This window comes from Oryctolagus cuniculus, chromosome 17 (genome assembly GCF_051225735.1).
Source record: "Oryctolagus cuniculus isolate XC-2025 breed Fujian yellow rabbit chromosome 17, ASM5122573v1, whole genome shotgun sequence".
Taxonomy (NCBI): Eukaryota; Metazoa; Chordata; class Mammalia; order Lagomorpha; family Leporidae; genus Oryctolagus; species Oryctolagus cuniculus.
Window position 1 is genome coordinate 22,684,027 of NC_142883.1, and position 21,629 is coordinate 22,705,655.

General features: G+C 60.6%; 1 protein-coding gene across 10 annotated transcripts; it reads right to left on the reverse strand.

Moving 5' to 3' along the window:
- Nucleotides 1-81: 81 nt before the first annotated feature.
- Nucleotides 82-21,236, reverse strand: STARD3 (StAR related lipid transfer domain containing 3). 10 transcript variants are annotated; one of them, XM_089318056.1, is made up of 17 exons: nt 21,098-21,155; nt 20,651-20,970; nt 20,245-20,491; nt 9,925-10,196; nt 5,581-5,658; nt 5,203-5,280; nt 5,026-5,079; nt 4,556-4,673; nt 4,303-4,401; nt 4,018-4,073; nt 3,640-3,732; nt 3,010-3,072; nt 2,761-2,856; nt 2,376-2,455; nt 2,167-2,271; nt 1,098-1,191; nt 82-718 (listed from the first exon to the last, which is right to left on the reverse strand). In XM_089318056.1, exons 3-17 carry the CDS (start codon nt 20,480-20,482, stop codon nt 614-616), a joined length of 1,629 nt encoding a protein of 542 aa, XP_089174182.1. In that variant the 5' UTR covers nt 20,483-20,491; nt 20,651-20,970; nt 21,098-21,155; the 3' UTR covers nt 82-613. The 10 variants fall into 10 exon arrangements, with proteins under 10 accessions (XP_089174182.1, XP_089174179.1, XP_069916850.2 ...); XM_089318053.1 differs by having other exon boundaries at nt 4,556-4,847; XM_070060749.2 differs by lacking the exon at nt 20,651-20,970 and having other exon boundaries at nt 21,098-21,218.
- Between the last annotated feature and the right edge of the window lie 393 nt (nt 21,237-21,629).

The following is a 21,629-nucleotide window of genomic DNA, read 5'->3' on the forward strand; positions in this document are numbered from 1 at the left end:
GCTCCCTCCTGCCCCCTCCCCATGTACTGGCCTCTTCCGTCCACAGCCCACGTCCAGGTGGCAAGGACTGCTTGTGCTTAGTCTGAGTTTATGGTTTTTTTAATTGGCTCAAATTACAAAGGTCCCCAAGGAGGCCTGAGAGAGGCAGAGATTCCCTGCCAGCACCCACTGCCCCACATGTCCGGGGAAAGGTCCCAGACCTTTCTGGAACCCCAGAAAGCCGTGACAGGTGGGCACATGAGGAGCGCTTTCCCCGTAACACTGGTGGCGCTGCCCGGCCCTGGCTGCCCCCACCAAGTCTGAGGCTCCTGTCGCAGACCCTGCCCCTGGCCAGGGCGGGGACAGTGATCTCCTCTGGGAGGCAGCAGGACAGCCCCCACTTCCATCCGCCAGCACAGCCCCTGGGTTCAAACACTCGGCCCCGCAGCCTGCTCAGGGCTGGGGCTCCCAGGCACAGTGAGGCTCAGAGGTCGGTGCTGGCCTAAGGCCAGGATGACGCCCACGCTGAGGCCAGGTCCTGTGTGGGCAGCAGGAAGCCCAGCTGGCCCCGTTTTCCTGCCTCTGGAGCCTGTGGTGACAGGACCCTGGCCTGCAGGGTGGGTAAGGGGCGCCGTCACGCCCTGGCCCCCAGCTCTCCGATGCGCTGCCGCAGGTGAAAGGCAAACTCAAACATGGTGGCTGCGAGGCTCTGGTGGATGAGGTACCGGGGCAGGCGGCCCTGGGGGGGAGGCAGGAAGCAGTTACAGGAAGGTAAGACGGCAGCCTGGGCCGGGGCAGGGACCCCCCTGACGGCTGAGACCACGGGGTGCCCTGGGCCACAAGGCAGGCGCGGCTCTGGCATACAGCCCAGGCCCCCTCTCGCCGCACCCTCGCTGGGAAGCACACACAGTGCCTGGGTCTTGGCATTGGCCACACAAACAGACGCGGGTGGGGCTGGGCTGGCAGCTGGCCACCCCTCCTCGGGGCCTCAGAACGGAGGTGAGAAAGGGGAGAACGAGGTAACATGAGGACCCTGCCCCAAATTCCAAGTAAGAAAAGCGGCTGAGAGGAGGGTGGCCTGAGCATGGCGGGGAGCTCCTCCCGGGCCCGGCGCCCACCTTGAGATCTGTGTTAAGAATCCAGATGAAGGTGCACACGTGGGCGTTGCTGGCTGACTTCAGCACGACGAAGCCCCCGGGACCGTTCTCTCCCCTGAGGAGAAAGGCGCCACTAGGGCCTGCTCTGGAGCCCAGTGCGGCCCCGGCCCACATGCACATGCACGCACGCACGCACGCACGCACGCACAGACTTGTACAGGTTCACCCCCGTCGCTCTTGGCGGGAGAGGAAGGGCAGGCGCCGGTCTGCGAACTGCTCCCCTGGGGAGCAGGTGTCCCAGAGGCTGGGGTCAGCCCTTGCCTCCACCGCTCTGTGCCCCGTGAATCCTACACCAGCCCGTGGCAGGAGCTCACTGCCGTCCCAGCCCTCCGCTCTGTGCGGATTCCAGGTGGGTGTTGGCCTGAGCCCAAGCCCACTCCACAGATAAGGAAGTCGGCACCCAGAGAGGGAAGGCAACGGCCCCGTCGACCAGCAAGCCAGCCGAGTGCCAAGCCCAGGGCTCCGGCCTCACATTCTGGAACGGTGCTCTCTGCTGGTGGCCAGCACGGGGCGGGGAGGAGGGACATCTATGAGAGCTGGCCACCTGTAGTGCTGCAGTCCAACACTAGTCGGTGGGGAGGACTGGGGGTCCGGGACAGGCAGCAGGGGGGTGGTGATGCCCCCTCCTCTGGGAGACAGACACCCTGCTCCAGGAGAGAGGCAAGGCAGCGGGGACAGGGAGAGGGGGACCCAGGTCCCCTCACCCAGGAAGAGGACACCCTGAACTCAATAGACCTCCCGGCTCTCACTCCCTTCCCTGGACTGGTCCCTGCCCTCAGTCCACCCCTGGCCCGCTGCCCACCATACACGTCCCCTCCTGCCCTGGCACCTGAGTTCCTGCTGTCATCTCCCTCCCAATCTCCCATAGACACAGCAGCCAGATTAGCAGGATTAGGGGCTGGGAGGGGCAAGGCCCAGCAGGACAGGGAACAAGAACGTGGCCTCCAAGCTGTACACACCGTACCCTGCACTGCCCACTGCTCCCAGGGGAGGGGCTGGCAGGGCCGGCCCCAGGCCAGGCCAGGCTCACCTGACGTATTTGTGCGTCGGGGGCTTGGAGCAGTGTACAGTGGCGATGCCCGACGACAGGTACCGGTCTTTGCGCCGCTCGATGCGCCGGACATTCACAAAGTCCCTGGTGGAGGGAGGGGTTAGCTTGGCGGGGGGGTGGGTGGGTGCAGACCCCAAGATCCAAGTGCAGGTGGCTGGGCTGAGAGAAGGGGACTTGGGGGCACTCACCTGGGGGAGACCACCCCACCGGCGGCCCCTGCAGACACATCGTAGGAGATGAGGGTGTTGTCTTCCACCCGCTGCAGGATCTGAGGACCATCGGGGTTGGGGGGACCTCAGGTGCAGCCCAGCCCAGGACAGTCCCAGGGACAGGGTCCCAGCATCTAGGAACCCCCTCCCCGGCCACACGCATCTGCGTGTCGTCTGCCCAGGTCCCTTTACTCTAAGAGCTATTCCCCTTCACAGGCCCCGGCTGGGCGTTCTAGAGTGCTCCTCCTGCCTCTCCTGTCCAGGAGACACTGACTGTCAGCCCCCTCCGTGCAGGGCGAAGTGGCGCACACCGTGCCAAGCGTCACAGGCCCCGCCCTCGTCTCCGAGGTGCCTGTGAGCTCACCTGGCAGGCCGTCACCGTCTTGTTCCACAGCACCATCCTCTCGGGCTGCAGGATCACTTCCTGGTACACCAGCTCCGCGGGGCAGGGCAGGAAGGTCTGCGGCAGGGTGGGTGGGGGCTGGGTGGTCCCAGAAGGGCTCGGGCACGCCAGCCCTTCCTTCTGGCGGGGGGCCATGCCCGAGGGCCCCTCAGGCTCCCCCGGGGTTCCAGACAGAGCACAAGGCTCCAGACGCACTCTGCCCTTGCTCACCTTCAGGATGAACGTCTTGCCGTGGAAAGGGATCTCAATGGTGTACACGGTGTCCCCGTATTCCTGTGGCAGGGAGGAGGGCAGAGGGCCTGGGTGGGCTGCTGGCACAGGAATGGGTGCAAGCGGGGAAGGCGTGTCTGGGGAAACCTGGGCAGCCGGTAACAAACAGCGATTCTGACAAACACGGGCCGCGAGGGGAGGAGGGAGAGGGGCTTCCGACACCGAGCTGAAAGCCGGAGGCCCAGCTGCGGCCCAGCCACCAAGAACCGCGTCTCCAGACCAACAGGGGCCGCCAGAGGCGCGGGCGGGAGAGGCCGGGGTGTGTTTGTGATCTCCAGCTTCCAGATAATGTCGTTTTGGTCATGGAACAACACGTGAGACAAGAGGCAGAAGCGTGGCTCCCCCTTCAGGGCCCGGGGCCAAGGGAGCAGAGCGGCAGTGGGGCAAGGACTGAGGGTGGGAGCAGAAGGGGACAGGACAGCCGAAGGAGCCGGGCCTCCTGCAGGAGGGCCGCCTGCTCTCCCGGGCTGGGATCCCGCTCCAACCTCAGCTCTGTTTCTCAGGCTTCAGACAGGGGAGCGAGAGGTCGTGACCTGCGCGGGGAGGTCAGCTGGAGGAGGGGCTTCTTACGTTGTTCTTCTCGAATTTCCAGTTCTCCTCCTGGGCCAGGATCTGGTCCACCACTGCAGTGGCCTCCTTCCCCTGCAGGATGTACTCCCGCTCCTGGTCCCAAGAGGAGGGGCCGCGGGTCACCGAGGGTCTGCTCTCTCTCTCCAGCCACCCGGCACGCCGCCCAGCCAGATGGGGGTCTGAGCACGCCTCCCGGTGTCCCCAAGCACAAGGCAGATGGGGACCTGCTGGCCAATGCCAGCGCGGATGGATGGGCTGTGTAGCACTCAGGCTGCCCGCCCTCCACTGGGAACCCCCTGGCCATGCTGACAGAGCCCTGCCCGGGCCCCGCTCCAGGCGCGCCTTCTGACAGTTGGGTGGGGGCAGGCAGCGAAATACCTGGGCAGAGAAACTTTTCTTCCCAGTGACTTCTTCATCTGATTCATTGTCAGACCCTGCAGAAAACACGCACTGATGACAATGGCAAGGGGTGGGGAGAGTGCGGAGGCGGTGGGGTTCGGGGATGTGAGTGCAAGGATGTGGGGGCTGGAGGTGTGTGGGAGAGGGCTGCTGGCTTTCCCCTGGGAGCCTGGTAGAAGGAACAGAAAGAACAGACCCAGCCTACCCTGCTCTTCACAAAGCCCACTCCCCCAGAAGGCAGCGCCCCCACTCACCAGCCCTCACCTGCAAAAGATTCGGGAGGTGAATAGAACTGGCCCTCGGACAGGGCGCCAGAGAACAGGAGGGGTCCACGGGCAACAGCAGCCTGGGCAGCAAGATACCCTGGGGGAGCAGACGAGGGCAGCCCCAGCTCAGCAGCCTGGGCCACCCACCCTCAGCGCGGGGAGGCAGCTCCGCGGCGGCCAGATGGCTCAGGCCTGCCCCCCATCCTGACTCACTCCTCCCTCAGGGCTGCACCCTGACCCCCAGCACTCACATCGCTCCTTCTCAGCCTCCTGGGGGAGGACTTTGAAGTCGAGGAACCAGGTCTCCAACCAGGCGAGGACGAAGGAGACGATGGGGAGCAGGTAGCCAAAAGCCCCCTTGCTGAGCAGCTGTCGGGGGAAGGAGCTGAGCTTCATGGCGGGGGTCACCCCAGACCCTGAGCTCTCTCCAGCGGCCACCAGCACTGGCCGGCCCACTGGCACACACCCCACTCCCGGCACCAGCTGCCTGGGGACCCTCCTGGCTAGGGGTGCACTGGAGGAGGAACTTCCTGATTCCTGAGGCTGCAGAGGGGTAAATGGGGGAAGCCGATGAAAATGGTTCTTTAGAAAAGAGCTCCGCCTCACCCCAGCCTTGACAGCAGGGACCGAAACCCAGAATCAGAGAAGTGGCCATTTCTTAGGAGAAGCCCAGCCCTCTGGTCGGATGCCCACCAGCCCAACCAGACCCTGAGTCACTGACCTCAGAGAGGATGACCTTGACAATGAGGAAAGCACTGGACACGAGCGTAGTGATCTGCCCGGGGGAGGGGAGAAGGGAGGGAGGGAAGGCAGAGGCTGGGGAGTGAGTCCTCCAGCATCCCTTCCCTTGCCCCAGCCCCACCAGGGCCCGAGGGCTGCTGGGAAAGGGGCATCTTACCGCAATCACCCACCAGTGCCGGAGCCGCAGTACCGCGTAGCCCAGGAGCAGTCCCGAGAAGCGGAAGAAGGCCAGGACCTGGCAGGGGAGGGCGCCAAGCCATCAGGGGCAGCCAGTGCCCCGACCCTGGCTGAAGCCGACCTCCCGTCCACCTGGCCCATGCATGCCTGGGGGCACACTGAGGACACGACCTTGGGGTCTGCAGTTCCCCCTCCTACTTGGGGCTCCCTGAAGGTGGGGCCTTGTTACGGAAACTTCCTGAAGACTGAAGGTTTCCTGATCAGGCTGGAGGAGTTGCAGGAGGAGAATCCAGGCGAGTCACGTCCTGCTCCCCTCTACCCCCTGCCCCGGTCCCCAGGGGCTCCCAAGGCCACTCACAAAGATGTCAAAGAAGGAGGTCTTAAAGCTGTAGTAGATGATCTCCTGCTCCAGGTTCCTGCGGATGCCCGTGTTGGTCTGGGAAAGGGAGACCGGGAGAGCTCTGAGGCGGAACCAAGCCCCCAGGGCTGCCCTGCCCCAGACCTTAGCTAAAATGCTGAGCCACCACCCAGACGCACCCCTAAGCACCAAGCAAGCTCAGCCAGAAGCCCGAGACTCCAGGCACCAATGCTGTTCCCCTAAGGATCCAGGCAGCCCACATGGGCAGGGCTGGGTTCGAGTAACTTCCCAGCAAAGGGCAGGCTTGGGGGCCTCGGGAGCAGGGAGCGGAGGCGATAGGCACACCGGGCTGACAGTGGTGGGGGCCTGCCTCTCGCGTGACTTCACCTCCCTCCCAGAACTGCGGTGCTCCACCTTCCCAGCCAACACTCCATCTGGGGCGACAGGGGCTGGGGTGGGAGCGGCGTCAGACAGAGCCCCAGGTGCCAACCAATTGAGTAGGTTTGTGCGTAGTGGGCAGAATCCATCACGCTGCTGGAGGGGACGGCGTGGCGTCAGCAGACTCAGCCCATCGCCCTGTCCTTGACCCAGCCCACCGCATATTTCACCGGCACCCGAGACCTTGGCCTGGACTCGCGTCCAGGGGTCTGGATGGACACTGAGAGCCGGACTCCGACCTGCATCCTCTGCGTAAGCGTGGGCCCGGGCCCCCTGGGGAAGGCAGGACCAGGGCACTGTGGTGGATGCAGCCTGGAGTCCTGAGGAGGAAGAGCCTTCATGTCCACCAAGCAGACGGGCGCTGTCTGAGCTCCCGCGAGCCATCTGGGTGGAGGGAGGGGCTTGTTGAAGGCACAGATGCTCAGGCTCCTGGGTCTGAGCTGAGCCCCAGGGGATCTTCGTAAAGTCCAGGGCTTTCAGGGCAGGCAGACACATCCCAGGACCGCCCTGAGCCCATGAAGCCCGGCCACTAGGCCTGCTGTTGAGGCCCAGGGTGACAGCCCTCCTGCTCCTCAGGCGGCTCCCTCCTGAACTCCACAGCCCCTCCCCCGGGCAGCTGCTGTCCTCAGCCTCCTGCCCTCCCCCAGTTCCCACAGCACAGACTGCATCGGGCCTCAGGAGGGCTGAGTTTCCCTCCTTGCTTTGCTGGTCTGTGCCTGGAAGACCCCGCCCTGCCCACCGCCCCTGCTGGGGCCCCTCAGGCCACACAAACACGGTTTATCAGAGGGTGACAAGCGGATAGGCTCCGAAACACGAAAATAAGGCTGCAACTCTGAGAATTACGAAAAGCTTAATTTAAGTGTCTGTCAAAGTCCACGAAGGACACGCCGCGTGGACTCTACCAGTTGTTGGACGCGGCATTCGAAAGCTCCTGCTACGTTTGCAGGCACGTCACAGGGTAGATTTTCTCACCAGGCCCCAGTTCCCAGTGTGCACCATCACTGTGGGGCACTTAGCCGACAGCCAAATGATCACAAAAGTAAAACTAGCAAAGCATTCTCAGCCTTTTGTTGGTAAGAAACTGTGCCCTTGGGGCCAGCGCTGTGGCCTAGCAGGTAAAGCTGCCGCCTGCAGTGCCAGCATCCCATATGGGCACCGGTTCGGGTCCCGGCTGCTCCACTTCCGATCCAGCTCTCTGCTATGGCCTGGGAAAGCAGTACAAGATGGCCCAAGTCCTTGGGCCCCTGAACCCACTTGGGAAACCAGGAAGAAGCTCCTGGCTCCTGGCTTCAGATTGGCCCACCTCTGGCTGTTGTAGCCATCTGGGTAGTGAACCAACGGATGGAAGAACTTTCTCTCTCTCTCTCTTCTTCTCCTTCTCTTTCTGTGTAACTCTGACTTTCAAATAAATAAATAAATCTTAAAAAAAAAAAAAAAGAAAAGAAAACTGTGCCCTGAACATGGGGTGGGAGTGGATTTCAGTGTTTGCTTTGACGTTGGATGGGACTTTGAGGGGAAAGAAAGCCTAAGACCACAGATGCACTGCAAACAACCCAAAGCCTTGCTGGCCTGTTTTCTCATCCTTTGGGTGGGTGCGAGGGCCCTGAAGGGCTATGCCTCTTCTCACTGGAGGCACCAGCTCTCCTCTGGTGCCCAAAGGACAGTCACGGTCAGAGCCCTGCCCTCCCTCCAGCTCAGCAAACCCATCCTCTGGCCCCTGACCAGCCCTTCCCCCGGCTCCCCACTTCTATCAGAGGCCTCACCTTCCTGTCCCCATGCTTCAGAGCTGGAGGAAGGGTCCTTGCACCCAGGTAAGCTCATGGAAGGAAAGTGAGGGCAGGCACCAGGGTCACAGTCCAGGAGGACAGGACGGACATTTGGTGCGGTGGTTAAGACTCCACTTGGGGGAGGCTGGTGCTGTGGTATAACAGGTAAAGCTGCTACCTGCAGTGCCGGCATCCCATATGGGTGCTGGTTCTAGTCCTGGCTGCTCTACTTCCAGTCCAGCTCTCTGCTATGGCCTGGGAAAGCAGTGGAAGATGGCCCAAGTCCTTGGGTCCCTGCACCCACGCGGGAGACCTGGAGGAGGCTCCTGGCTCCTGGCTTCCGATCAGCCCAGCTCCAACCATGGCAGCCATTTGTGGAATGAACCAGCAGATGGAAGACTTTCTCTTTCTGCCTCTGCCTCTCTGTAACTCTGCAACTCTGCCTTTCAAATAAATAAAGAAATCTTAAAAAAAAAAAAAAAAAGACTCCACTTGGGGTGCCCACATCCCGTCTTGGAGTGCCTGGGTTGGAGTCCCAATTCCAGCTTCATTCTAGTGTACACCCCGGCAGGCAGCCAGTGACGGCTAAGTAGCTGTGTCCCTGCCACCCACATATGGACTTGGATTTAAGTTCCCTAGCTCCTGGCTTGGCCTGGCTCAGCCCCGGTGCAGGCATCTGGGAACTGAACCAGCAGATGGCTTCTCTCTCTCTCTCTGTCTCTCCTGCCTTCCAAAGTAATTAAACATTTTAAAAATGAAAAACAGAAACAAGCTGGGCCAGCCCAAGCCTGGGACACTCGCTCCCAGGGCTCCTTCCTCTGTGTGCTGTGCCTGCAGGTCCGATCAGGCCCTACCACCAGCCAGGGAGGGCCACGCACTGAGCGGACAGGGGTGGGGTGCAGACCCTGTGCCACGAGGCAGCTCTGTCTCCAGGCCACCAAGCAACATCTCACTAAAACTGAAGCCCCTATGATCTGAGAGTTCCTACTGGTTTGCTTGTCGTCGTCGCTGTTTTTGATTTTTACTCATTTATTTGAGACGCAGAAAGCGAATGAGCTCCTAACCACTGACTCACCCCCCGGTTGCCCACAGCTGTCAGGGCTGGGCCGGCTGGGCTGAGGACAAGAGCTGGGAACTCGATCTCTGTTTCCCCCATCAGGGACTAGAACCCACTCACTGGAGCCATGGCTGCTGCCTCCTAGGGTCTGCATTGGCAGGAAGCTGAAGGCCGAAGGCAGAGAGGCAGGTACTAAACCATATGTGATGCAGGCATCTTTTTTTTATTGTTGTTCTGACAGGCAGAGTTAGTGAGAGACAGAGAGAAAGGTCTTCCTTTTCCGTTGGTTCACCCCCAAATGGACGCTATAGCTGGCGCGCTGAGGCCGGCGCACTGTGGCTGATCCGAAGCCAGGAGCCAGGTGCTTCTCCTGTTCTCCCATGCGGGTGCAGGGCCCAAGCACTTGGGCCATCCTCCACTGCCTTCCCGGGCCACAGCAGAGAGCTGGACTGGAAGAGGAGCAACTGGGACAGAATCTGGCACCCCAACCGGGACTAGAGCCCTGGGTGCCGGCGCCATAGGTGGAGGATTAGCCTAGTGAGCTTCTGCACTGGCCGCAGTCACCTTAATCACCAGGCCAACACCAGCTCCTGTGCCGAACACCGGCCCTGAGTTTTTACTGTTGTACTCCCCACTGTTGTCCTCTGCTTCTAGCACAGCACCTAGGACACAGCAGGGGCTCAACAAACGTCTGATGAGTGATTCAAAAGATGAATGAATAAACGAATGGGAGCCTGAGGATAAGTTAGGGCCAAAAGACAAAGGTTTCAACAGCTCAGCCAGACTGTGTCCGGGTCCTCATTCTTAGTCTCCACTAGGGGGCAGCACGGTGCAGAGGCCAGGGTGTGACCTCTGGACCAGAGTGGTTCAATCTGCCTTCTTCACACACTTGCTCAAGGACCTGGGCCAAAGGACTCGGCTCCGTTTTCTTCAGCCAGCGATGTGAATGGATATCATTGCCCATTCAGTCTTTTCTTCACCCAGTCAACCCCACGGGACAGGTGGCCTTCCCCTGGGCAAAGGGATGATGACCCGAGGCCCAGTGGACCCCCCAAGGTGGCCCCCAGCCTCACCCCCACTCACGTTCAGCTCAATGATCCAGAGCAGGGAAATAAAGAGCAGGTCGAAGGTGACAAAGAGGCAGAAGGTGCGGCGCACGTCAGAGATGGCCTGGCGCTTCCCGGGAGGTGGCGGGAGTAGGTGCGAGGAGAGGCTCTGGCTGTGGGACAGCGACGAGCCCAGGGAGGCCACGGCTGGCAGGCTGCGCTCCAGGTCGCGGGCCAGCTCCCCAGGCGGTTTGCTCATCCTGGTGGTCCCCACCTCAGGGCGGGGAGGGCAGGGCCTCAGCAGGGCAGCTGCAGGTGAGAAAACAGCCGGTCTGGGGTGAGGGGGTCCTGTGAGCCTCCTCCTGCCCCTCCACACACAGCCCCCAGCCCCTCACAACTCCAAAGCATCTGTTCCCCGACCCAGGGCCCTCAGGCCACATCCCTCTACCAGCCTGGCACCCCGACCCAACCCAGCAGCCCAGGGTTCACCCTAGAAGGGCCCTGGGATCCCTCAGATGGGCACCTCCCCTGCTTCCTGGAGGCCCAGCCCGTTCCTGCCAGGCCAGCTCTGTGGTTCGGCCTCTGCTCCTGTCAACAGCCTCTTGGTCCGCCCCACCCCCAGGAGAAGAGGGCCCCAAGCTCTGTTCTTTGTTTGCCAAGCACAAAGCCACATTCCCTGCCGGCAGCCAGCCTCCCCTCCCACCCCCTAATCCATGGCAACTGGGAGGGACTTCCTAAGCAGTGTCTCTGGGAGCTGAGAGCTGGGACCCGGGACACGGCAGCAAGGGAGGACATACTGATCCCTTTTCTCCGGCTCCACCGCTGCCCGCCAGGCCCAGGCACCATCCCCTCCCACCTGGATGGCTGAAAGTGCTCCCAAGGGTTGTCTCCAGTGACCTCTCACGCTCCACCAGCCACTTCTGCACCCAGAGCCAGAGCAGACGCTGCCCTCCCCCACTCGCAACCCACCGGGGCTGCCTGTTCTCAGGGCTCAGGCTCTCCTCAGCAAGCCCCCCAGGGTCAGCCCTGCAGGGGCCCAGCTATCCTTACAAGGCACCCTCTGGTTCCTGACCACCGCCATGTGGGCCTTCAGGCCTCATTGTAGGTCCCTCGCAGTGGCTGTCCTGTCTTGCTCCAGGGCCTTGGACCTGGCTGTCCCCTTCCTGTGGAACATTCCCCGGTCCTTCCAACTGGCAGCTTTAAAGCCTTCTCCGGGAGTCTCACCCTCCTGCCCTGCCTCGTGGCACAAGCTCATCATCACCGCGTGAAGCCATCACCTGCGTTGCTTTATGGTCCTCCCTGCTCTCCCAGACCAGAAGCCCCATGGACGTGGGGGCCTCATCACACTTGGCCACCACCCTCTCCTCTGTGTCCAGCACAATGCCTGGCATGTGACAGGCACTTCGCGATGGACTGGGGAGTAAATGAATGCTCCTTGGGGTCCCCTGGCCCCCAACCCCAGGCCCCGTAGCAGAGAGGCCAGGCCATGGCCCCTGAGAGAGTAAGAAGGAGCCCCTCGCCCGCCCCGTGCCTGCACGAGCCCTTGGCCAACAGCTGACTACTCTCAGCAGAGGCTGTGAGCAGGGAGGCAGAAGCACCAGCCCAAGGCCACCCCCAGTGCCACCTCCTTTGGTTCCCCATGACAAGTTCACCTGAAGAACTGCAGAGAGCTGGGGCCAGCTCTGGGAGGAGACGGTCACTAGTGGGGACGCGACAGGCCGCCAGCAGGGGGACCCTCTCCACCCATCAGCCAGACTGCGCCAGACATGCATGCTCAACGCATCCTTCATGGTGACAGGGCCACAGCTCCAGGGCGGTGACATTTCTGTCTCTAATGGCCCTCTGTGTCCTGCCAGACCGGTCTCCCGTCCTCTCTGTCTCCATTTCTCTCTTCCCTTCTTCCTGTCTCTTGCAAAGTAACCTTCCACTTATATCTTGTGGTTTATTATTTTTTTTTTTTCTAACTCCTCTCTCATGTCTGTCTGGCTTTTTGGTTTGGTTAAGTTGAAAATGACAGAAATCTATTGTCTTTCCAGTCTAGAAGCCAGAAGTCCACGCTCCGCCCCCTCGCCTCTCCCCGGCTGCTGGGGCGTTGCTGGGGCTTGGCATCCGTGGTCTAAAGCTGCATGGACTTCCGCCTCTGCTGTCACCAGGGCTCAAGGGCTGCCTTCTTGTACCCATACCAGCCACGTCAGAGAGGGGTGACTGCAGCCTATGTCCCTAAAGACCCCACTTCCAACAGAGGTCACATTCTGCAGGCTAAGGCCTTGGGACCGCAACACATCTTTTTTTGGGAGGGAGAGGGAGGAGGGAGGGCATGAGATCTGATCCAACCCCTTCTCTTGTACAAAGGAATATCTGCACGCATTTCTTACATCCCTGCTTACCCAGCCGACTGCGCATGCTCTTTTTGTGTTATGTTTTTCCCTTTCCGGTGCATCCCGGAGATCACACCAGCCTGAGATCCCTCTCCCTCTTCTGTAGAGCTGCTTAGATCTCCACCGTGAGCTCCCCCTACAGGTGAGCATCTGGACTTGGAAGGACCAGAAACGCTGCGAGGAGTAACCCAGTGCATGCGATGTATTTCACGCTGTTGGAAGCGTGTCCTCAGGCAGATTCGTAGATCTGTTAGCTGCTTTGCTAGGTAAGGCCCAATCCCTCTGCATTCCCACCTGTTTCCCCACGGCCCGCAGAAGGCAACGTCACCCATGTCCGCCTGGGCCTTCCTGCCATCTCGCTCCCATTTATGGGTCTCTCTCTCCACCCCCACCATCCCCCCTCTTCCCAGTCCCACTTCTGGGCACTGTGCTTGCCTCCTCCTGGTCTGCTCCCCTGTCTGTCTTCCCCTCTGGCTTTCTCTCTCCAGGGACAGGACTGGGTGCGAGACGCACTTGGAGTGGCAACAGCACTGACACTCACACGGCCAGGCATCCCTGTTGAAGTGAGAGACGCAGATGGGGCTACGAGCAGAGGTGTTGGGGGAGCCTGGCAGAGCTGACGACGCCAGGGTGTGCGTGAGCCAAGCACGGGGCTCCTGGGTAGGGGTGGGAGGGTGGCTGGCCATGAGTCAGGGGAAGGGGGTTCTACGTCACCCTTCCCACGGAAGCAGCTCAGAGTCCAAACGAGTGTAAGCGCAGCAGAGAGAGCACCACCCTGCAGCCACCAGTCTCAAGGCCACCACTATTCCTGGAACCTTGGGGCAGGTTCTTCTCATTAATACTCTTTCATATGGGGGAAAGGTGATAGCTTTTTCTTTTCTTTTCTTTTCCTTTCTTTTCTTTTAAAGATTTACCTATTTACTTGAAAGTCAGAGTTACAGAGAGAGAGAGAGAGAAAGAGAGAGAGAGAGAGAGAGAGAGAGATCTTCCATCCATGGGTTCACACTTCAACTGGCCGCAACAGCCAGAGCTGGGCCGATCCGAAGCCAGGAGCCAGGAGCTTCTTCTGGGTCTCCCATGTGGGTACAGGGGCCCAAGGACTTGGGCCATCCTCTACTGCTTTCCCAGGCCACAGCAGAGAGCTGGATCAGAACTGGAGCAGCCAGGTCTCGAACCAGTGCCCATATGGGATGCCAGCGCTTCAGGCCAGGGTGTTAACCTGCTGTGCCACAGCACCGGCCACAGGTCATGGTTTTTTCACATTCTTTTTGGGGGTGGTTAACATGCCACTGGGATGCCCACATTCCCTGTCAGTATGCCAGGTTCAAGTTCCACCCCCACTTCCTGATAACGCATACCCTGGGAGGCAGTAGATGACAGCCCAAGTACCATCCACATGGTAGACTTGGATTGAGTTCTCAGCTCCCAGATTCAATCCAGGGCCCAGCCACTGCAGGTATCTGAGGAGTGAACTGGAGAATGGAAGATCTCTCTCTCTCTTTCAAATAAAATGAAAATAAATACGGAGCAGCGTGGTGGCACAACAGGTTAAACCGCTGCCTACAATGCCAGCCTCCCAAATGTCACTGCTTGGGGGCAGTGACAGGAAATGGAGCACTGGTTTCCTTCATGGCTGCTTCACTTCCGATCCACCTCCCTGCTAATGCACCCAGGGGAAGCAGTGGAAGGTGGCCCAAGTGCTTAGACCTCTGCCCCCAACATGGGAGACCCAGATGAAGTTCCAGGCTCCTGGCTTCTGCCTGGCCCAGAACCAACTACAGCCTCAGCCCCAGCCACTGAAGTCATTTGAGGAGTGAACCCCTAGATGGATAATCTCAATTCTCTCTCTTTCCCTCTCTCTGTCACTCTGCCTTTCAAATATATTTATAAAATCTTTAAAACTTAAAACTTACCAGTCAGCCTTCACTCACACTCCAGTACCCCTGGAGGCCTCCTGGGGCCCCCACCCAGACGGCTCTGAGGGCCTCTTAGCCCTCCTGCCAGTCTATGAAGAAGCCACAGCTCCCAAACACTGATTCCCTGGTTGACTCCCCAAGACGGCTTGGAAGGCCAAGGCTGGCAAGGGCCAGCAGAACGGCCTGCCCTGGCCTCTAGCCCTCTGAGGGAGGCAGGTACAAGCCCTGTGAGGTTGTCCTGGACTCCACCCAGCCCCTTGGGAGCAGCAGCCCCCGCCTGCCATCTCGATCCCTCGACAGCACCTTCCGGGGCGTCAGGAGGGGGCTGGATGTGTGGCATGAAGCAGTCGGCCTGGGACCGCTGCAGACTTGACACCCATGTGTCTGCGGGAGCCAGGCTGCTAAGGTTCAGGAGAGCGGGAGGGAGGCAATGGGAGGTTTCGCCATCTCAGGCTGGGGCGGGAGGGGAGAGGAAGGGCAGGAAGGGATGGGTGAGCCAGGGGTCTGGGCACAGTGGATTATTGGTTATTTCAGGTCCCCAGATCAAGGGGAGGAAAGCACACAGGGCTCACACCCCTTCCCAAGCCTCTCAATCTCCCCAAGTGCCAGTGCCACTGGCAGTGGGATGGGGGTGGGACTCCAGACCTAGGGAACAACAGGAGGTAGCTGAGACCATGGAAACAAGAGAAGACTTTCAGGCAAGCAGTGGTGGCTGGAATGCAGGTAATAAACATCACTGTGGGGGGCCTGGGCTCAAATCTCAACTCTGCGTTCACCTGCTGGGGGCCCCTGGTCTAGAAAGCAAGCCAAGTTATTTCTGTTCCAGCAAAAGTGAACTCTGTTTGGGGGCAGGAACAGGAAATGGGGCCGTCACTTCCTCCTGCCACCCACCTGATCCTTGGGCTCAGAGGACAGTGCCCACAGGCCCTGCACGCAGGCCGAGCCCCACCCCCACAGCCACAGGTCTTGGGTCACACGTGCAACCCAACAGAACAGCGAGCACTTCCTGGCCAAAGGCAGGCTGTGATTTCAGCAACGCCACTTACTCGCTGCCCAAGCAGCTTACTGCGCCTGTAAACTGGAGACACCCGTCTTGACCACAGGCCTCTGGAGATCCCAGGATTCATCAGTCCTTGCTCAAGAGACTGCTCACCCTGTCCCTGCCGACCCCACGGGGGAGGGCTGTGCTCTGCGACCCCAGCAAGGAGCCCATCTCCCTATGTCCGGGGGTGACCCATGTTTCCAGGCAGCATGGCTGCTCCTCGTCTCCTGAGGCCGTGGGGACAGAGCTCCAGGCTCTCCATACCACCTGCTCACACCACAAACCAAAGGAAATGCCAGCACCAGCCCCACGCGGGCCACGGGGCTGCCCTGGACATCCCTAACCCGACATCCCTAACCCGGCAGAAAGCAGGAGGACTCAGCGAAGTCAAGAGAGAACGGGACTGCAAGCCAGAAGGACCCAACCTGCGAGTCCCACCTTCGTGGTCACTTAATCCCTCTACGCCTCAGTTTTCCTCCTCTGGAAAGTGGAGCCAACAACAGCACCTACTCCGCACAGGAATCACAAGGAGCAAGTCGCCTGTTCCAGGTAGCGGCCATGACGCAGGGTGTTGCTGCATGAACGCTGGCTCTTCTTGCTTCCCTGCCTCTTCTCCATAGGGACAGAGCTAACGGGGAGCTCCAGGAGGGCCCAGCTTAACGGAGAACCCACAGAAGGCGGGGCCGCAAGGCTCTGCGTAGGGACGAGGGTGGCCCTGGCCCAGGACACTGGCTCGGGGAGGGAGTGTGGCAGACCAGACTGGCCTGTGCGCCATCCCAGCTGCCTAGAGCAAGGCAAACCACCCTGGCTGGCAGTGGTCCATGCTGGTACTTGGCAGAGTCCTCTCCTCCCCTCCACCCCTGCCGGAAGCTGTGGGGAGGACTCCATCACAGCTCTGAGGGACCTCCCTTATCCCCCCAGCCTAGCTGGGGAGGGCGGAGCTGACCCCACAGGCACGTGGGCTTTCCCTGCTGGGCTTTCCCTGCGCCAGGCTGGGAACTGCTGAGCACAATCAGAGCCGCCCCAGAACCCCTGCTGGCTGCGGGGCGGTGTCAGAGCCCAGCCAGCCAAGAGCCCGCCCTTCCACATCAAACCATCAGCAAATCCTGTTGTTTCCTGGCCAGGAAGTGTTGCCACCCAGCTACAGCCAAGCTACTGCCTCTCACCAGCTACAGCTTCCTGCCCTCCGCTTCCTCCTCATCCCAAGTCTATTCTCAGCACGGCAGCCAGGATGCTGTTACCAGTCAACAGAGGGGCCGGGCAGTGGGTTCATTTGCTGCTTGGGATGCCCATATTAGATGCTGGTTGAATCCCAGTTACTCTGCTTCCAGGCCAGCCTCCTGCTAATGCGCCCTGGAAAGCAGCAAAAGACAGCCTGAGGAATTGGGCCTCTGCCACCCGCCGGGAGACCTGGATGGAGTTCAGGGTTCCTGGCTTCAGCCTGGCCTGGCCCTGGCATCGCGGGCCCTCCTGGAGCTTTGCATTGCTCGCTCCCCACTCCTCTCCGCTCTCTACGCAGACGTCCCTTTGGAGAGACTTCTCCCACAGCCCCTAGGAGCCCCATCTTCCCCGCCTCACCCTGCCTTACTCTCCAGAGCACTGGTCACCTCCGATGCACCCGTCTGCCTACCGTCCTCCTCTCCCACTGGGAGACAAAGCTTGAGACAGGGACTTCCCAGACACCCAACCGCACCCCCACCCCCAGCACACTGCGTCCCCAGGCTCACGCAAGATATTCAGGAAATGCGCTCCACAGCGGTTCACATGAGGCTGCTCACACCCAGGCCAGGAGTAGCCCCTCTCTGGCCAGACCACCCCTCCTGGAGCTAGACTCCACCCCTGCTGGTGTCTTGCCCTGCCCAGGCCCTGGTCCCAAAGAGGCCAGAGGAACCGGCTTACTGGGCACCATCAAATCAGGGAGCTGTTTCCATCCCCTTCCCCGCACCCCAACTTGCAGAGGGCCTCACGAAGCCGGCCCAAGACAGAACGCGTTGGGTTTCGGGGGCCCTGTCCTCAGCCTTGGCTTACTGGCCCCACCCACTCTCCCCACAGGGAGTCTGGGCAGTTCTTGGAGAAGTGGGAGCCCCACGGTGGGAGAGCATGGCCACAATGACAAATGAGAGCTCCAAGCCACGGCCTTCTTCTTCCCCTTCTCCTTTCCTTCTGGGGAAGTGGAAACCAAGATGAGATTCGCACCAGAGGCTCCTTCTGGCGTTGAGTTTACTAGTAAACCCTAACGGGGATTCATCAGCCCGCCTGACCATTCCTCGGGCCCAGGCCCTGTTAAATGGCAGGGACGCCGCAGGGACGCCCCAGCTCTGGGATTCCGTGAGACCTGGTCTGCTTGGGGCCCTGTGAGTCACTACCCCAGCCTTCGGTGCCACTAAGTAACCCCTGGACTGATGGGGTCGAGTTTCCAAGGTCAGTCTGGAAAGGGCCAGCTGTCTCCTAGGAGAGACCTGGAAGCTTTTTCACTGAGAAGTCTCCAGGGATGTGGGCACTTCCTCGGACGCTCCCAGCACCAGCCCTGGCCAGACAAGAGCCAGAAAGGGTTCAGAGGGACACGCAACTGCAGGGGGCCGCCTTCTTGGCCCTCTGTCCCAGTGATGTGGCAGCTGCCTCCTTGCGGGCTGGGGCCCTGAGACAGTTTCTGGAAAGCAGCTGTGGGCCTAGAGCCAGGAGATCCTTCTTTAAACCTCTGCTGGGTGGCCTTGACCTTACTGCCACTGTACCTCAACTTCCTCCTCTGTGAGATGGAGTCAACAAGCTTTGCCACTGAACGGAACAAGTCTGAGCCGCCGAACGGGCAGCACTTTCGGTCTTACCCACAGTACCCTCCCCCCACCCACAAGTCCAGGTGAGAAAGACCTTAGTTTCACGCAACACAGAAGTACTGAGAACTACAGACTGCTAGCCTGGGGGCCACAGGACCCTGTTCTGGTCCATCAGGGGCTCTGGCTTCGTGAGGAAGAGGGAGAGGCAATAAGACACAGCGCCCACGCCGGGATCAGTGCTTCAGGGAGCTGGGGGCTCCCGGAACAGGGAGGGGGCATCAGGGCCAGGCTGGAGTCGCTGAGGTCAGGAAAGCCTCAGGAGGAGGGGCCGTCTGAGCCAGGCTGTGAAGAATCCACAGCTGTCAGCTGGAGACAAAGGTGAAGGGCACTGCACGCAGGCCAAAGAGCACAAACACACGCCCCAACCCAAAGGCACACAGCGACCCTACCCAGGACACCAGGGGCCAGGCCTCCAGGGCACCCCAGGGCGTGCTCCCAGCTGACCCCTCACTGGAACTCTGTTCAGAGGACCCAGCTCTCCATCTCGGCCCACTCCAGCCTCTGCCTCCCGCTGGTAAACTTACCCACTCCTTTTGAGGCCCACACCGCCTCTCCTCTGCGAAGCTGTCCCTGGCCTTTCTCTCCCTCGGCTCCCAGAGCCATGTGACACCTGCGCACGTCCAGATCTGTTCTCCTGAGCACCCGAATACCAGGTCTCTGGTCTTTTCCACCTCTGAATCCTCACTTGGTAAGTCCAGTTCCAGTCCCAGTGCCCTTGCCTCTGCACTTTATTTAACGACAAAGAGTCAGGCTGTAGGGCTCTGGGGGCAGAATGAGAAGCCACATGAGCTGTCCTCAAGCAGTTTAAGAAATTAAAAATCCTGGGCTGGCATTGCGGCACAGCAGGTTAAACTACTGCCTGCAATGCTGGCAACCCACAGCGCAGAGTGCTGGTTGGAGTTCTAGTTGCACTGATTCTAACCCAGCTCTCTGCTGGGAAGAGCAGAGGATGGCTCAAGCGCTGGGGCCCCTGCCACCCACATGGGAGACTTGGATGAAGCTCCTGGCTCCTGGCTTCGGCCTGGCCCAGCCCTGGCTGTTGTAGCCATTTGGGAAGTGAACCAGCGGATGGAAGATTTTTTTCTCTCTGCCTCTCTCTCTCTCTCTCTCTCTCTCTCTCTGTGTCACTCTAGCTTCCAAATGCATAAATCTTTTAAAAAAGAAATTGGGGCCAGCACTGTGGCACAGCAGGTTAAAGCCACAGCCTGCAGTGCCAGCAATCCAATTCGGTTGCCGGTTCAAGTTCCAGATCCTCCACATCCGATCCAGCTCTCTACCAATGGCCTGGGAAAAGCAGTGGAGGGTGGCCCAAGTCTTTTGGATCCCTGCACCCACGTGGGAGATCCAGAAGAAGCGCTTGGCTTTGGCCTGGCCCAGCCTGGTCACTGCAGCCATTTGGGGGGGGGGGGTGTGTGGGAACCAGTGGATGGAAGATCTCCCTCTGTCTTCCTCTCTCTGAAGCTCTGCCTTTCAAATAAACAAACAAATCTTTTAAAAAATTAAAAGTCTTAATTAGTGAGCTACCCTGTTCTAAGTCATAATAAGCAACATGTATCTACTGGACACCCAGGGGCTCTGCACTGCTAAGCCCTGTACACATATGACTCACTCAGTCCTCAGGACGACTATGAGGTAGGCATATTATTATCTGCACTTTACTAATGAGGAAACTGACTTTGTCAAAGTCATAATACAGTATCAGGACCCAGGCAGTCTGACTCAGGAGTCTGTCTCCTTAGCCACGATGCTACTACCAACTAGGTGCTGGGGGGACCCGGGGGGCAGGAGGAGGTGCTCCGAGGCGGTGCAGCCTGAGCAGGGCACCTCAGGACGAGGAGAAGGCACTTCCAGGCAGCGGTGCTGGTGCCGTAAAGGTATGGAGACAGGAAGGAAGGCTGTAGGCTGGACACTGCACACGCCCTGCAGGACCGCGCTGTGGGGCCTCGGGGAGCACACAGGAGTTTGCAGGGAAAGGCAGATCTCAGGGGGCTTTGCAAACTGTGTGAGGGACTCAGCTCCAGGGTTTCTAAGCAAGCAAGTGACCACAGGAGCTACAGTGTGGAGCTGCACAGGCTGGGAGCTGCTGGGGAGCTGGTGTGGTCTCCGGGCGCGAAGCACATTCACAAAGGGACAAGAGGAGACGCGGACAAACACGACGGACACTCAGCAAGTCCACCACCAGGTCACCTCTCGGCGTGGGAGGTGAGGAGGAGCAGCGGAAGTAATTCAGGGTTTCTGACCGGGCTGGAGCAGCACAGGAACTATGATTCTGCAAGGCTAGTCCGAATCGCAGGCAGCTCGCCCCACGGGAAGAGGGCCGTCCACCGGCGGCGAGGAGGCCGAGGGCAGGGGAGCCCTGGGCAGGCGCTGCGCTGTGCGCTGTGGAGCTGATGGGAGGCTGCAGGCATGAAGTAGGCGTGACCATCACGAGTCGCTGGACACGGAGGGGTCGGGCAGGGGAGGAGAACGTGAATTGGTGCTTCCGACCCTGCGGTCGGGGCAAAAGCAGGAGATGTTGAGATGGAGCAAGAAGAGAGGGCAGGGGGGAAGGATGAGGGGCGAGGGGGCTACGCGCCCGCCGCTGGGAACTCACTTTAAAGGCCCTTCTGACATCATCAGGAAGTTGTTCCCGGCAGTTTGCAAAGGAAGTTAGGAACACATCGAAACGACACTGGGAGGCAGACTCGCCTCCTTATTCCAAGCCACGACCCCTCCCCCAGACCCTACCCCTGCCCCATATACAGGTGCAGTCCCCTCGCCTCTCTCCTCACAGCCAAGAGAGAGGCTTTGGGAAGCGATCGTGGACGCGCTACCGGAGCACTCGCGGGTGGACAGGGCCGCGGAGGGTCCGCTCCCGAGACCGCCAACAGCAAGCGGGGCCAGGCGAGGCCAAGCAGAGCCAGGGGGCGGAACCTGGGACGCGGAGGGTACGGAAAGGGTCGGACCGAAGCCAGAGCGGACATTGACAGGAAGGCGGGGCCGCCGCTAAGAGACGACCCTCGTACCCCCGCCCGGCCCCAGCGTCCACGGAAGCACCCACCTGCTCCATGTCAGCCGCGGCCCCAGCTCTTCTTGCCCCGGCCGCAGTCCGGCTGCCCGGCCCCGGCAGCGCCTCGGAGCGGAAGGGGAGCTCCCGGCGGCGCCACTTCCGCCGCTGAGCCCGCCCCCCGGCGCTGACGAGGAATTACCGCAGGCGGCAGCCCCGCCCCAAGCCCTCGGGTCCTAGCAGACGGGCGGGAAGTGGGGGCGTGTGGCTGAAGCCGGGTTTTAAGAGGACCTTCTTAGGGGTGGGGAGGTGGGAAGGAACCCGGGCTGTCGTCACTGATGAACCAGAGACCTGGCACTGTGGGGGAAAGGGGAGGTTCCCGAGGCGAGGCGTGTGGGGGTGGGGCACAGGTCCCCGGGGGAGAGGCGCAATTACTCTTCCTGGACTCCTCTCCCGGGCTCCCCCTCTTCCAGGAGCTGGAACTCCTCTGAGTACCCCCCGAGCCTGCCGGCCTGGACGGCTGGACGTTAGGGTCAAGGCCCTGGCCCTTGGTTTCCCGCCCTCCTCCCACATCAGGGTACCCCAC